This window comes from Dufourea novaeangliae, unplaced genomic scaffold (genome assembly GCF_001272555.1).
Source record: "Dufourea novaeangliae isolate 0120121106 unplaced genomic scaffold, ASM127255v1 scaffold199, whole genome shotgun sequence".
Classification (NCBI taxonomy): domain Eukaryota; kingdom Metazoa; phylum Arthropoda; class Insecta; order Hymenoptera; family Halictidae; genus Dufourea; species Dufourea novaeangliae.
The window spans coordinates 988,188-1,005,609 of record NW_015374073.1 but is presented as its reverse complement, the minus strand read 5'-3'; the positions used below and the strand labels follow the sequence as shown (position 1 = coordinate 1,005,609).

Genomic DNA, 17,422 nt, shown 5'->3' with positions numbered 1-17,422 from the left:
AGTTCAACTTGAAAGGATGCGATTCAACATGCAAAAATAAGTAAAAAATGTAGAATAACATATTTTCATATGATGCTTCGTTTTCGAGAGAAATAAATTTGAAAATTTGTTGGATACGCGTGCAACGTGCAACTGAATACTAGTGAATAGGACTTAGCTACTACGTCTGTTCATTGCATTTTGTTTCTACTTATTGTCACTATGAATACATACATTACATACGCGTTAGTGATTCTTAAAAATAGATTATCTTGGAAATAAAGGATCGTACAAGAAAATGTTATTCTACATTTTCGACTTATTTTTGTATGTAGAATCATATCATTTCGGGTTGTACCAGTATTTCGCAAACACCCTGTATATGTATACTCTATATGAGGAACTATACTCATACCACAAACGGAATCCTGTGCAATAAGGTCCCGTGTAATCTCGGGGTTAACCAATTAGATTCGCGTTACGTATACCAATAATATGCTTATCTTGATCGCATCAGACACGCATCATCGGATGATCGTAAGCCCGACAGCTTCGTACGGTGGTTTCGTGATGAAGAGTTTGTACATCATTTCTAGTACTATCTTAGGTAAGAAAATGAGCTTGCTCCATCATTCCGTCAATTTTCTGTCGTGTTTCCATCAGAAGGTAAAATAAAAAGGGGATGAGCTGTAAGACTATCTGCTTATTCAGGGTGAATCACGAAAAACAGAACATCAAAGTATCTCTATTAAAACTGAAGATAGGAGAAAATATCAAAGAAGAAATCTGTACGGTTCAAACGGGCAAATATGGCAATACAAACAGATTTTCTGTTTCACCCTATCTTCAAAGATATTTAAAATAGTTCACGATGCTTTACGGATGCTATGACCTTGAAATGACCTTGGACTCATTGTCAGATACTTGGGTTCGATTAACGGAAACATTAACACTTTGTGATGATATTTCCTCCTATATTTAATTCTAGCAGAGATATTCAGTTGTTCTACTTCTCGTGATTCACTCTGTACATTCCTTATCGTATAAACAAATAAACAATTAAAAAAAATTCTGCACATCTAGGAAAGTAAACTTCGATTTTAGAAAAATTGTTTCGTTAGATCGACTCTAAAAATATATTGCATTCTGGAATAATTCTCTCACTAGATAAAATAATTATTAGTTACAATGTTTAATTTATTTAATCATTGTGTAATTTAATTTATTACGGAATGAAATTTAAAACGAAGTACAAGAAATCTACAACTACCTATGTTTCAGCAGAACTAAATGTACGAAATAAGTACACAATTTCGAGTAACAAAAATATTTCTTCCATTTAATGAAAATTTATATTGATAAAAGGAGTAGTATATTATTTCGATGAAATATTATTTTAATGTTTATAATTATTTTACATAACTTCGATGTAATGATCCTTGTAAAATCTACGGAATTAGGGTTTAAAAAATATTACCTCTAAGAAGTATTACCCTTCCTACACTTACGACATGACGTATTACGAGATGATTCTTACTGAAAAATTTCCGTGATCAGGCAACAAGTAAGTTCAATCATTCATAAAAAGATTCTTTATTTGACAAGTAAGTTTATCTTAAAGGTACTTGTCTAACTTTAATATAATATAGTTTAACTTGTCTAGCTTAAACCTAAGTGTACCTTCTATATAAAAGGCCCTACATTCGATTATTCAATACTTAATATAATCTTATTAAATCTAATCAATCTTTTTTTTTGTATCTTTTAAGCGAATAATAAGTTTAATCAATGAGAATTATGAAAACGTGAATAATGTCCTCTCTGCACTGTGACATATGAATCGCTTATTTCGAAAGCAAAAGAAGTCCATTTACACTTGAAATTTGAGATTTACTTTGGAAATCGAATTTAATCCTTAGAATTTCAATTTAAACAGAACTATCCACAATCACATACCACCCAAAAAAAAGAATTCCGTTTATCTCTATTATTCAGTAAACTGAGAACCGTTATTTTTGAATTTTATCCATAAGAAAACTTAGCCTGCAAAAAATATACTATTGTTAGGTTCAAAATTAGCGATTCATACATATTGTAAAACCAATGAACACATCTCATTAAGGCTGAAGCATTTAATGCAAATCTCAATGAAAATGAAATTAATATATATCCTTTCTATAATTTTCAGTTATATGTTTTAAGAAAGACTGGACAAGTAATTGTACTTTGAACTAGAATTGCTAACCAATCTAAGCTGTCACAAACAGAAAAATTTATGATCACTTGAACGAGTATTTTTCTACCATATCACGTGCGTCCAATGTATTTTCACCTTATTTAATTTTTTGTTCCTTAAATTATCGTTCTCGTAATAAACAAATAGCGTATGTTAAATTCCTTCTTATTTTTGTATCGAGTCTTCGTCATACACAGGTAAATTATATTAAAAGTAAAGTGCATATAAAAATATGGCCTCTATTTGTCGCATCTCGTGATCATCATTAAAGTACATTTAAAGAAAGTGTATGTTATATCACAAAGAATTCGGGATACTGTCGTTTCTTTCTCGGTGATTTAGTTTTGCATTGCATTGTTTTCCCGCGTGAATGCTTTTTGTCATTCCGATCTGATTCATTCTGACATCCGGTAGCGAAAAACTCGATACTAACGCCGTGCTCCTTGTTGTTCTCGCCGTCGAAAATATTACGAACGTTAACACTGTACATGCACTCCTTTCGTAGGTGCCGTATGTCGAGATGCGGTGTCTGAAAGCAATAGAATAATTGAATATATTTTCTGAAGAATACATCTCACAAGAGAAGTTACCCAGATGTTAGATTTCTTTTGAGAAGTTTGTCATAAGCAGCTCTGAAAATGCATATAAATAACTTTCTTTTTATAATTTTCGTTGATTTTTTTAGGCTTTTTGGTTACATGTAAATAAAATGACTGGAAAAAGAACAAAAACATTAACACGGGGCCCAAGTCTATGTTCTGAGACATGCAAGTCCAGTTCCCCAGTCTGCTTGTGCATAAGATGAAAGGTTACCCAATCAACGGCGTGGACACTTCGGTCGAGGTGAACAAAAACCCAATGTTGAGGATTTCTTTTTTCATCAGTTATTTTATTTATATGTACCGAGCAAAACTTGAAAAGTAAACAAAAGTATAAAAGAAAGTTATTTTTTCTATTTTCAGAGTTGTTTATGACAAACTTTGACACCATTTTTCTGGAAGATACTGAAATTTTCCGGGCGAGTGATACTAATCTCAGTTCTTAGTAGGTTGAGTCCTGCAACGTACAACAATTATTTTTTCAAAACTAATTTAACATCTGCCCTGATAACCAGTTGTGTACAAGTTTCAAGAAAATTGCCAACAATAAATGACAAAAGTTGTCTAAAAACCATAGGTAATAATAATACCTGCGTCACTTTCCAGAAGGTGTTTTAATTTATTTTAAGTACTTCTAAGTAGTTTAACTGTTAAAACAATTAGTATCTTGTAAAATTTACAGACCAATTTCTGCCTTAACGTGCAAATGGTGACTATTCTTATCAATTTTCATTCATAAAAGTGTAATCAAGAATGCCAATTAATAAAAGCAATATTTCATTCGGAACGACGTAATAATAATACCTGCGTCACTTTCCAGAAGGTCTGCTTCTGTTGGAGGTGTTTTTCATGAGATGATGGACAGGACTCCTCTCTCCAAGAAACGTTGTACGCTTTCACTTCATGGTGTGATGGCCAAACCAACCGTGCCCTGATCTCTCCGCATTGACAAGTCATACGTCGCAATTGAAGGCTGGCTTGATACGGCTCGCACCTGCGAGAACGTCTCTCTCGGTCGGCTTCAATGAAAGGGCACTTCTTCGTTTGTTATCCTGATTATTAAGCTCGGTAGAGATGTATACCAGTAGATTTGGGAATAATTGCCACGAGTTTCTTACTGTCTTACCGTATACCATGTAGTCCGTGCTGTTGAAGACTTTCGAAGCTTTTCTAGACACCAACCGCCGACCTCCGTACAACGCGACTGCCTGCACCTGAAGGAAGTACTGACAGTCCGGTTCCAAAGTCTTTAGCTCGTAACAGTTCTTATCCTGAAAATCAAAACAAAAGACTGAAAGAAAATGAAAATAAAGACTGTATTGGTTGAATTCAAATTCGGACTTCGAACAATTAGATTCCAATTGAATTCCCAATTTCAAGTGCAACTTTCGATTTTAACGTTCAACGGATAATAGATTTCAAATTGAATAATGTAAATATTATATTGGATGTTAAGAAATTCACATGTAAATTCATAGTTCAATTATTGTATGGGGTGGGCAAGAAGTTTGTACGGTTTTTAAGTTGATTGATATAGCCAAATTGATGCAAATGGTTTTCTACGCTTGATTTTGATACTTGGAAACTTCGTGCGATTTCCTGCGTTTTGTAACGAGAATTAATGTCGATTAAATATTTCGTTTCGTCGTAAATCTCCTGCGGTCGGGCAGAGAGTGGTGCTTCTTGGAGCGAAAAATCCTCGGAATGAAATTTCGCAAACCACATCTGGTACACGCATTCTTCGATGGCATTCTATCCTTGCAGCTTGCATAACTTTTTACAGGTCGGCGACACGTTTATTCGTTTTTTCAAATAAAACAGCAAAATATACAGAAAATGTTCCTTTTCGATGTCCATCTTTAAAATTATCCCGAGATTATAAAACAAACTCAATCTTAAAAGTTTTTGATTAAAATGTACGGTTAGATGTTAGCTATCAAATAACCATGTGCTTTCAAGATTTGAAATAAACTTACTTGTGTCTTAATCCTTGTGTAGACAACCGGGTATCCAGGTACCCATTTCTAAATTTCATTTCACAATTTTTTATGTTCGTCTAAAACAGCACTTGGTAGATTATAGGAAGGGAAAATAAAGAGTTTCGGAAAAGTATGAAAGTAAAATTATTTATGTTTACCTAATCTGTCAGAATAAGGATATTCCGATTGGTCAATAACCGTGAATATTTTGGTTGCTCAGACAAGAGTTAAAGCGGCTGAAAACAATGGTTGCCAAAACCGTACGAACTTTTTGGTCAATGCAATATTTACATTTGAATCTAATTATGATTGAACCGTGTGCTCGTAGGCTGATTTAATTTTCTTTATTGTTGTTCGAAGACCAAAGAATGAAATGTTTTAGTAAATTCGTTGGTGTAACACGACCATGCGTCGCTGAAAACTTACTTTCAGTATAGTTCTGTGATAAACAAGAATGGAATTGTTGGTCGGACCATGAACGAGACGGCTCCAAAATACTTTATAGAAGGTAATTGGCACATCTGAGGCTGGTTTCACCCATCTGAGCGTGACACGCAATTTTCCACCTATTAGACGCGCGCCGGATAACGTTAAGTTCTGCGGTTCTTTGGGACTTCGGGGCTCTAAAAACAACAAAGTTTCTTTTTTTGAAAATCGATGACGAAGAAAGTTTAAACTGAAATGGAGTATAAGGCTCTACATATCGGTAGGTTACTGTATTCTTAGTGCATCGTGAACTTCTTTGTCGACTTCGAAGTACTAATAACGATAATTTATTGTCATACGAGGCTCCCTTGTGTATCACCAGACCACGATAAAAGAGAAACACAGGGACCAGTAAGTACACGGTAAATAATGAATAATTGGAGTGAAAAAAAATGTATGTAGCTATTGTGGGGAGCGTAATGAATACGGCTAAAGTAAGAAGAAATGAAGGTAAATTGACAAAAGGACGCGAAAATTAAATTAGAAATAGAAGTGACTAGTTGCCTTTGATAGATGGTGCAATACACAATACCGTTCAAAAATTTGGAAGCAGTCATATTTTTTAATTAAACAAATGATCCTTTAGTAATACGTCGAAAGTAATCGCCTGTAAACCAAGTTTATTGCACATTTTGACTAGTTTGCATAGAAAATTTCTTTTCCTAACATCATTTCTCAAAAAATTTTTATCTGGTCGAATACTCTTGCTTGTGTGCGTGTTCTTATTATAGTGTGTATCCTACTCAACATTGGGTGTAGTTTAAAGCAGAAAGGGAAATTTTTATAAAGAATATTTTAAGAAGTTAAGACATTAAATGTCCAAAATCTGTTTACAAAAATAATTTTACATACAAAACAAAAAATTAGTTACAAATAACAGTCGTTTACGATTAAAAGGAAAGAATCAGGTTCTTATCTTTAATAGTTACTCGGATAAAACTTCGTTTGTGATTGCAATTTTCGTAAAAATCGGTGAAAATTGCCAATTTTGAGGGTTTGCATTTTTTAAACAATTTCGAAACCAGCAAAATGATGACTTGAACCCCCTCTACTTTCACATGAAGTATAAAATATTTCAAATTGTGTAAAATCCCAGAGATCGTGTACAAAAGTGATCCGCTTGGCTTAAGTGACCCATACAGCTTTTAATTCTCTAACAGAATATATGTATATTAAACATGTACTAAAGTTTTAAGTTGTGGTTAAAAAATAATAAATATAAAATAAATCAAAAGTATGGTAACTTCTTTGTCCGTTACTGTACGTATAAAAATGTTCTACTGCATGATGCCTGCAATAGCTGGAATATTTGAACGTGTGTTAGCTCGGTTATTTTATCGAAGCAAGTATTTTTCCGAAACGGTGCAGTGCTCTACATAAACAACGTTTTTCAGCTCCGCTTATTCAGTTTTACGCTCTTAGCAGTATATACCACAATAAAATTCCAGAGTTCCACAATTTTATTGACGCATAAAGACGGCATAACTGTCATTCCAGAGAAAAAAGTTTAATGTCTAGCTTGAAATGATAAATGATACGAATGTTTGTGGTGCTTATCAGATTCGATAAAGTTAAATTAAAGTGTGCAACGGAAAATATCAGTATACATATATCATGGGAATTTTTATGAATATTGGTTTGGTAGTTAATATGTTAAATGGCAATTAGCGTACTACAATGTTCTATTTGATACTACAGTCATGTTCTAAGGTCTCCGTACATCCTCGTCCAAGAGTATTAAGCCACTTACGGAAAAGTAAGTAAACTTGAAAAATCATTAGAAAATTGTTAAAACCATTAACAATTATTATCTAATTTGGATATTTGGAGTTTGAAGAATTCATACATTCAATGTTACAATAAAAATTTCATCAATTATGTATAATAAAATACAATTTTCTTCTCGCCTATTATATCCACCGTAATTCTCAATAACTGCTTTAACTAATTTTACCATTTGTCTTATTGGTCTATGTATTGTATCTGTTATTTAGTTCCATATAAGTAGTAAATGATATAGAATGATTCAGATTCAAATTTTGGACAGACCTCTCGAATTTTTCAGAATTTTTTAAAACCAGCAATTTTATTCTCCTATTACTTATGAATAGACTGCGGAAGTGTATGCAAATTCCCAATTTGAAATACTAATATCTAAAAATTAAAACGGAGCAGAATTTCGAATTCTGTATCAGAGGATTAATTATGTTAGTAATAATACATATATAGTGTTCAACTTTATTAAAACCTTTATTTTATAGCATTTTCCAAGTTAAGGGATACTATAAATACATAAACATTCCCAGTCTACTTATGCACGGAGGTGTATATTCGGAGCAATTCCAAACCAATACGGCGGGACTTCCTTCATTCACTTTTTCTTTTCATCATGCAATGAAACGTCGTATATCTACTATAAGATCACAGAACCGAGGGAAGGAGCATAGGTATCCGAATTTCAGAGTTTAACGCATATAGCTGAGAATACGCATCGCAAAAATTATCGTATAGTTTTACCTTTTGTTTTGAAGGGCCTGGAGGGTTGAGAATATCCTCGGGAACCATTCCCGTTAATGGCTGCCACACGAAATTGATACCAATGTCCAGTTTTCAGTCGACCATGAAGTGCCGCGTGCGATTTCGTCGAAACATGTCGGACTGTCCAAGAACTTAATCTGGATTCCAAGTATCTTGGACCTAGTAAATGTCGTTCTTCCACCAAATATCTCACGTCTTCGCCGGGTTCTTTAGAATCTCGCCAAGTCAGCACAACGAAATTACTCTTTTGTTGTCTGATTTGCAGGCGTTCAGGAATGGCCGGCAAGTCTGTGAAACATAAGGTTGTTAAAAAAAGAACTACTATTTTAATATACAGACCACCCCCGTATAACCTGGCATTCCCATAACACGATTTCACTCTAATATTTTTAGAGAATTGAGGAAACCCTCGAATAACACGGTATTTATACAACACGGTTTCGTTTTAACCAGGGTCTGAACCCGGTATAATTTTGATACCGGTATTATGCCATCAAAGCTATACGGAAACCGATATATTACTGAAAACCGAAAAAAGTACCGGTATTTTTTCGATTTCTATGAGGGTAGGGCTTATATAGGGTTATATAGGGCGAAGATACTACCGAAAATATCGGTACAATACTTGTAAAAAGCGACCTTTATTATTTTTCTTCGCGATTCCGACCAATCGCAACTTTTTCAAATTTTTTTGCACATAATTTAGTAAACCAATTTTCCTAACTTCACAAAAGAATTTCTGTCACTTTGACCAATTTTAAAAAAGTTCTGTTTTAAAGGATGCGCGAATACTTCGGTTACCCACTGTATGTATGGAAATTGAATAAAGACACTCAGAACGCGGTTTATAAACACTGAGGTAAACATTGCATGCGATGATAGAAGCCAGTAAGTCAATCATGATGCTAACATACAAAAATATTTATACCTTAGAAACGATTGACCTTTCGACCTATGCTTACTGAAGCTTTTTTAATTAGTACAGTGTGTCCTATATACCCTATAAATATTGAATGACTTTTTGAAAACCCGGTATATATTGTACCTTGTTGTTTCAAAATCAAAAATATCGATATTAAACCCACCTATTCGTCTGTATTTTTTATTTTTTTTTTTCGGGAGGGAATACTTGAATTTTCTACACGAACACACCGAGTTACTACTTTACTGCCAGTGAAGTTACGGATCCTCGCTAGTCAAATATTAATCGGTGTGACAGAATTTGTCACACTTTTAAAATTAGAGTTGCACCGGTGCAACACTGGGCGTTAAAGGGTTAACGAAGATGTTGATAACATAATTGAGTGTATACCAGTTCTGTTGTCCAAACCGAGAGGATGCATACAAGTGACACCGCAGTCGTGTTTGCAGCACTTGGCTAAATCCGGGCAGCGGGAATCGTCGACGCAGGCTACTAAACAAGCAGCTTCAAACGGTGACATGGACGCCTGGTCGGGGCAGTAACCAGGTTTCGTATAATTAGAATCCAAGCAAGTTTCCATACACTAAAACAAAATAAATAATAAGAAAATAGATAACATTCAAATAATAAAGTAAACGAAATACAGCGAGGTTGTGTCGCGATAATTTGTTTATTTCTTCTTTTCTACTAGTATTTTTTATTTCATTTAGTCCAGTTGCTAAATAACTGGGCGTACCGTTTCTTACTATGTATCGGCAATACACGCATATGCGTCTAGGTGATTTAAAATCACTGATATTTATCGGACGTGTACAATATTACGGTGATTAATACATTGGATCAAAACTGTATGTACATACCAACTATCATATGCGCCCTTATTTTTGAAAGTGGTACGAGTCAAATTTTGATAAAAATCAGTTAAAGCTAGTTTTAACTACACCTGGATAGCTGCTTTTTATATTTTTAATAATAATATCAGTACAGTACAATATTCTCATGAATTAGTCAAAAGAAGCATTTTTTAACTGGTGTAAGTATATTTGTAACAATGACTCAATTCATGTAACATATTATCGTATCGTGTCAGCGGTCCCATCCACCCACATTATTGATGTAGGACAATACAAATGTTGGGCTCAGGAGTATAGAAGGACGCATTGTTTGGATCAAGGAGTCAGTCTGCAGACAACGCTTCAGGAAACCTGACAAGTAAGAATTGCATTCAGATGTGACACTTTTACTATTAATCTATTAACACATTTTCTGTTATATCCTGTCTAAGTCGAATAAAAAACTTAAAAAGTGGTATACATATACAGTATCAGACAAATAAATTCAGGCACAAACATTTTTGTTTGTTTGTTGTTATGGTGATGTTACAACAGTTCTACTGTGCGGAGTGTTTACTATTAGTTCGACACTAGCGTTCATAAAAGTTACAAGAATACACTTACATATTATGAAATATAAAATAAGGTTTGCCTATTGTATATGTAGCTGGACGAATGTGTTCGGGCATTTCATTTACAAGCATGAATTATAATCTGAAATATCAGTTTTATGAAAACATTATATTATATCTTTCCTCTATCCATTCTAAATAGTATAAGGCAAAATTTTGCCAAAAACGAAAACAACAATTAGGAATAATAGGCGTTAATTATTTAATGTAACATCAATGGTGTCCCTAAATGAAATACCACAGCAAATGATGTTTGTATGTGATGCATAAAATGGACATCAAATTGGAATTTAAATTTAATGTTAATCCATTATGGGCACATATTTAGTTTTACCATGCAGAGATAACTTAGGAATCGGTTGGCGACATTGAATTAAATCACAAATCAAATTAAAGGACCCATGAACTAGCTGCCCTGATAACCAGTTGTGTACAAGTTTAAAGCAAATTGCCAGCAATAAATAACAAAAGTTGTTAGAAAACCATAGCCATCTGTTTTCGCATTTGACTTAGGTTTTGCAGGTAACGCTAGCTGACAAAACGGCAAAGCAAATCGGCAACATTACTTATGTTAAATTGAAGGCAAAACCCAAACAAGGTTTGCGCAAGCCAATTTGCTGTAAATTTTGCTGTGAATTTGCTGCCTATATTGCTGCCAATGTACACGCAAGGTGTTTATAGCAAATCTTGCATCAAACTTGTAGCCATAACTTTATAACAGGCAGTGGACAAAATTTGGCTTTGCACAAGTTTGGCTGACTGGATGGTAGCGAATGAATTAATATGACTCACACTAGCGTTACGAACAACGACTTCTACCGAAACGTAAAATACCGGTAGTACACCGGTGTTTTCGGTTGTACCTTCGCCCTATATAAGCCCTACTCTTATAGAAACCGAAAAAATACCGGTATTTATTTCGGTTTGCGGTAACATATCGGTTCCTGTATAATTTTGATAGAATAATACCGGTTTCAAAATCATACCAGTTTAAGTCCCTGGTCACGAACAGGCTGATGACTAAACTGTGAATTACCGTAAAGCAATCATCATTACAAATTTTCGAAGTTATCATCGTGAAACACTTTCGAGAGTATGAAAGTCTGATCAACTTATCGACAATAAGTTGCTATTATGTATTGCTTTGAAGTACGCTGAAGCGTGTCACGCGTAATAACTCTTTGAAAATGTATTGAAATTGACGAACCAGGACGAAGAAAACTTTATCTTCCGTATGTTTGGAATTTGCAGTCTTCCTTCCAAAGCATTGTTTATAAATATTTTATAAGTAGTATATGATGAAGCATCTGCATACGGAAGGTAGCAAATGTTTTAAAACCGCTTTTACATTGGTATGGATCGACTGGCAACATGCTATATAACAATGTTTTTTTAATTTTCTTTGATATTTACCGACACTTGATGGATAACATACAACTGACTATATAACACGAAAAATGTTATTTAACATAATGTTATACATATAATATTCTTTTGGTCTTTTTAACAAGTTATATAACTTCGGTATATAGTTTGGACCCGGTTTAATACATGTCAAATATTTGTCGACGATTACAGTCCACGTTGGTAGTAATCGTTAAGAATGTCAGAATATCGAAGAAGTTTGATAAAGTTATGTAATTGCCGAGGGAGTGGCAACTATTATCTAACGGAGCCTCTACCCCTTTCAACAATTTTTTTTCATTTTCAAAGCGTGGTAACTTCATTAAATGATAAATGTACCAGGAATTCCAGCGACGCCAATTATTTTTTGCCATGTGATGAATTGTCATAAAGAAGGGAAGTCACGCAGTAAATGCCGACGTAATTTCAAGCCGCGGCCACGCCGCTCGACTTTTAAGATCCGAGTCGGAAATTTTACGATATTGTACTTTAACAACCTGTTTGCATGATAGGGTCATGTATGTATAATATAATGGACGAAGATTTCAGCCCGGCATAGCTGTTAGGAAAATTACGACACAAATTAATTGGGTCGTACTCTATCGAACAAACAATCAACGTACGTCCCTAATATGGTAAAAACCACTACGAAGTACGGCTGTAGACTTTCTAGTTTGTTAAATCGGAGCAAATTATTAATTCTTCAATGGTTACAGTGTTCTACGAAATAAATGCAAGAGATATGAAATAAACGCAAAAGGATATTTTATGAAGCAATTTATACAGACAAGAACGAGAGTAGGAATTTATTCTTACTTTAAGTATCCTGTTGGATTAAGAATAAAATAGAATACTCGTTGTTTCTGATTGAAAGTTTTGTCTTTTATGTGTTTCACAGAGTCGTACAGACTATAGGTAAATGAACAAAATCCGCAGTCTAATCACTACTTTTTCGAAAAATACAATCAATACAACGGTTATTATCCCAATTTTGATTATTAGGACACTGAACATTCCAAATATTAATTATTGAAGCAAAGAACGTGTCATGAAAGTTTTATGAAAGAATTAGTTTGAAAGCAGCACGGGAGAATAGACCATCTATTCTTAAGTGTGCTTAAAGTTTATTATGCAACGAGTTAATCAACAGTAGAATGATTTGAAATACGTAAAGATAATCCAGGATATAAAATCGTGGACGTATTGTTGCGTCTATTTTTGTTGAAGAAATAATGATATAATTGAAGAAATGGTGGTTAGGTTCAAGTGTACGGTCTTCTATCTATGCAATACTGCCCTCCTTAGTTAAAATGTCATATATAACAAATTACCGTTTTTCAAGATTATTCGAAATATTTGGAGCCCCATATGCTTTTAACTTTTTAGTTAACGCTAGAAGTTTGAAATGATTTTACGAATTTATATTGTCCTATGTAACATCTACTAACTTAGTCCTAAGTTATGGATTTTCGAGAATAATCGGTGTTCTACTGTATTCCTTTTGAGCGCAAACGTTGATGGTACCAATATATCCGTTCACTGCAATCGACACGCAAAAAACCCCGCCATTTTCTTATTTAAGTAGCTTGAAACAGGCATGGGAAAACTCAAAGCATCGTATTCTTAAAGCAAGTGAAATCGTCTTCTTTATGAAATCACAAAAATGGGGTGGTTTCATTTCAGATCGAAAACTTTGGTTACATGGAATTAGGTGGTGAGTAACTAAAAAAAAAGACGTAGGGGAGCATTTGTTTCCATGATCAGAATAGACCATGTATCCCATGCAGGTTGCACGAAATCGCAGGAGAGAAAGAGCGTGGGCAAATTAACATTTTTCGAAGTTCCATTTACTGTCGTGACGAACCTCGTAAATTGTCGAGCGTGAGGACGATTCAAGTGAACGCGAATTCAGGGACAGTCGTATAATTAATCAAAGTCGGACGAAAGTGCACAAAACCTCGCCACTCGAGTGAATCACCGGTACGCTCGGTTCTGTGACTTGAAACGACATCGAGGCACTCCAGGGATCCTGGTGTCCATCGGAGAACCAGTTTATACGGGCGACGTTAACGAGTGCCAAATTGCCCATCAATATTTAAAATTGACCACTACACGATCAAAATTTTGCATAGCGTTTTCAAGGACATGCACAACCTGGAACATTTTGCAAACGGTCCCCGGGCTCCGTTTCGTTGCACACGACACCCGGGTGGCACAGTGACGTCTTACTTTCTTACGAAATCAGTGAAAAGGTTATCTCGTGGTATATTGCGTGACGAGAACGAAAAAATGGCACACAGTATACGTTTAAGTACATTGTAATTTAATACTGAACAGAATGGGCGAAAATATTCGAATTCAGATTCGAAGGGCCAAATTCAAAATAACATGTAAATTTTGGCGGGTAAATTCAAAATGAAATAGTGAATTGATGGTTAAAACTCGGTAGTAGGAATTCATATTCAATTTGAAATTTCAGTGGTAATATTCAATTGGAAATCTAGTCCGCAGACCACACATAATAATATACATCGGACAAATTGATAACAAGAAGACACTCGCGTTCCCACAAAATAATAATTTGTAGGACTACAGAATAATAATTTGTAAGACCATTGATCTACATGGTTTATTACGATGATAATCTAGAGTATAGTTACCTCATCCGTATAATTTCTTCCGCAACGGGCATCACATCTGGCCACTCTGATGGCGTCATATTCTTCGATGTAATTCGTCCAGGATGCCAGACATCCTGGCAAAAGTAACCACCAAGGCCACCATTCTACACAAGAATTCAGCGGGATTAAATAACCGAACAAGTGAATGAAATTCAGACTCTTAGGTTCCGAGAGCTACATGATTCTAAATCACAATGATCGGTTGTAAATATAACTGGTTGAACAAAAATACCGTTGTATTAAATAAATTATTTTATGTGGAGATTCGTTAACGAGAAATATCACTTTGGTAATTAATTAAGTTTACATTACGTGAATCGTTCACGCTTGAAAATTGTTTTTTACAGCATGACGTAATGACATATGAATATGGGTAATATTTATTTAATGCGACCCAAGTAGAAGATTAATTATTCTTTCATCGATGAAAATGTCACTGGCGAGCAATAGACCCGGTTCTGGATCACGCACTCGGTCGGCGTGCTCGAACGATACGCGTGATTAATGCGCTAAACTTTACTGGCACGGTTCTTGCCTCGCGTTAGATTTTCTGCGTGCAAGTCGAAACATTGGTCCGTTGGTTTATTACAAGATTACTCAATTCGCAACACGCTACCATAATATCCTTGGTCGCCAGACAAAAACATACGAAATAACTATTAAAGTATTATTTAAAATGATAGAGTACTCTATTCTATTATTATGTTACCCTTTAATTTCTTCCTATTTATCTCTTTACCCTGAATAAATGATAGGTTTAGTTTCAATTTCAATTTATATTTTCACCGTACAGACACAAGTTTGAGTTGTACTTACGTAGTCAAATCGATACTCAAATTCCGACAGATAAACTCGAATGTATATTTCGATTTTAGTGAATTACCTTGAATTCATGTTAAAATTGTAGCAGTTGAATTATAATCTTACTGTCCATAGTCGAGTTCAAATATGAATATAAATTTCAAAGGTTAAACTCAACTAGTTTAACGATTATATCTTGAAATTTCAAGAAAGAAATGTATCATTAACGATGGACACTCCATATTGAATATTCTATTATTTAATATTTTTTATACATTTCAATGTCTTCAGCTTGTATTATAATAATATATCATATCCATTGTTTTAATTGGACTCGTACTCCGACATAAAATAAAATACTTCTTTAAATCGGTACATGTAAACAATAAACAGATTGAAATAATTAATTATTTCCAATATTATTTTTTCTTTGTTCTTTTAAATACGCTAAGTACGCTAATCACCCAAAGCTTCTTATATCGCAACGATTACGAATTTATCAGTATTAAAAGAGGATATTTTACCTCTTTTATATGTTAATATATAGTCTTTCATATACCTTAACTAAACACAAAGTATGCATGGAACAAAATAATTGAGGCCCATTCACATGGATACACTTTATACTGTTTCATCGTTGTTACGAACAAATTCCAAAAATAAATTACCGATATAAACGTACAAGTTCTATTAACAGTTTACATTTAATTTTCCGATTTTTAAACTAATTCGAATAATGTGTTAGATCGTTGCACATAAAATATCGGCTTTTCTAAAGACATTTTATATTTTCTTCAATTCCAAACAATTTTATCACTTAACGTAATGTTAATCTACGTTCCACAACGCAATATATACGTATGTTCGTGTAATTATTCAAAAAAACCTAAATTCTTGATACTGAAACGGTTAAATGTCAAACTACCTTTCTGCTTATTGCATTCTTGACGTCCTGACTTAAAACTTTCAAGTGTAGGAAAATACACAGAGACATTATCAGCATCTGTTTGAAATTATTCTAAATACTGTCAAGTAGTTGTACTGTTAAACCAAATAGTGTCCGCAAAACGTAACACACCAATCTCTAACGTAACATGTACACGACGACTACAGTGTACAATATTTATTCACGAAAAAGCGTAACCGTATATACCAATAAATAATAGCGACATTTCACATGCAACGACCCGTAACAGCTAACTACCGTACGTACTTTTCAGAATGTCAGATCGTGGAGGATGAACGCGCGATTTGACAGCGTGCAGCCTACGGCCACCAAGCGGCGACATATCTGGGGTGGGGCGGGGTGGCAAAAGGACTTCCGTGTGTTCGAAAACGAAGAGGAAACGGGAATCAGCAACGCCGGAAGCGTGGCGTATCCACCCAGACGTGATTCCTACGGTGTCCAAAAGAAGCGTCGGATATTTCTCGCGCGATTGAATTGCACGGGAACCGGCTAAATCGGAGACGGAACGATCGCGGCGAACCGTTCGAACTGGGATCGAGCTTACTTTTCTGCGCGGGTCGATCCTCTCCTGGTTCGCTGGCACTTCTCCTACTACCTCCGACCCACGCCATTCGTTTCCACCACCCTGCTGGCTGCTACCCATCGCAATGATCGAATCATTAAGTTCAGAAGGGGTCCTGCCTGCGCGCACAGTGGGCAATTTTAACGGTCTACCTGCAGAAACATCCGAAAAAGGCAAATATTTTAACACTAGAATCGCTGACGATAAACGCCTATCTATTTCGATCGGTCGACAACCATGACTAATTTTGGAAAATTTACAAATTTATTTCATTGTAATATATAAATTTATTTTCTTTTTTCATTTTATTTCACTTTCATATTGTAATTAAAGTTGGAAAAGATCGGAGTAAATGTATTGCTATAATATTTTAATCGTCGTTCTAAGTGGACAGCGGATGTTTATGCATTTATAGCGTCCCCTGACTTGCAAGACATAGCAAAATTAACATTCCGATAAAATTTAATATGATTTACGCATTATTATTAACATATTAAAATTCCTAGTATGGAAAAGAAATTTCTATGGAATTTTGTATTTTCTATATTAATATAAAAAATTATAAATTTGCATAAACATCGGCTGTCTAGTTATAAGAATGATAAAATGACTTTTGCTCGATAGTTGCAGTGTTAATATTTAAAATAAAGATTACGACTCTTGTAGAAGTTAGATTCGTTAGTAAAGATCTATTAGATATGAAGGCGATATTGTAAATTATAACGAACGTTTGTCCTCATTGTCGGGAATATACGGTGTGTCCCAGATTTTAAAGAAAAAATAAAACATGAAAAATATTAAAT

General features: G+C 34.5%; 1 protein-coding gene across 1 annotated transcript; it reads right to left on the bottom strand.

Moving 5' to 3' along the window:
- Window positions 1-2,507: 2,507 nt before the first annotated feature.
- LOC107190426 (anosmin-1) lies at window positions 2,508-16,700 on the bottom strand. Its single transcript, XM_015579224.1, has 8 exons — window positions 16,602-16,700; window positions 14,269-14,463; window positions 9,130-9,322; window positions 7,797-8,105; window positions 5,220-5,416; window positions 3,941-4,085; window positions 3,619-3,833; window positions 2,508-2,744 (listed from the first exon to the last, which is right to left on the bottom strand). The coding sequence occupies exons 1-8, from the start codon at window positions 16,698-16,700 to the stop codon at window positions 2,508-2,510; spliced, it is 1,590 nt and encodes a 529-aa protein (XP_015434710.1).
- Between the last annotated feature and the right edge of the window lie 722 nt (window positions 16,701-17,422).

Bases quoted from the DNA above. Each gene is read 5' to 3' on its own strand.
- LOC107190426 (XM_015579224.1), bottom strand. From the start codon at position 16,700: ATGGGTAGCAGCCAGCAGGGTGGTGGAAACGAATGGCGTGGGTCGGAG. The intron at 14,464-16,601 runs GTAAGCTCGATC...AGAATCATGTAG, and splicing joins GGATCGACCCGCGCAGAAAA to CTCTCGGAACCTAAGAGTCT. The intron at 3,834-3,940 runs GTAAGACAGTAA...CTTTCATTGAAG, and splicing joins CACGGACTACATGGTATACG to CCGACCGAGAGAGACGTTCT.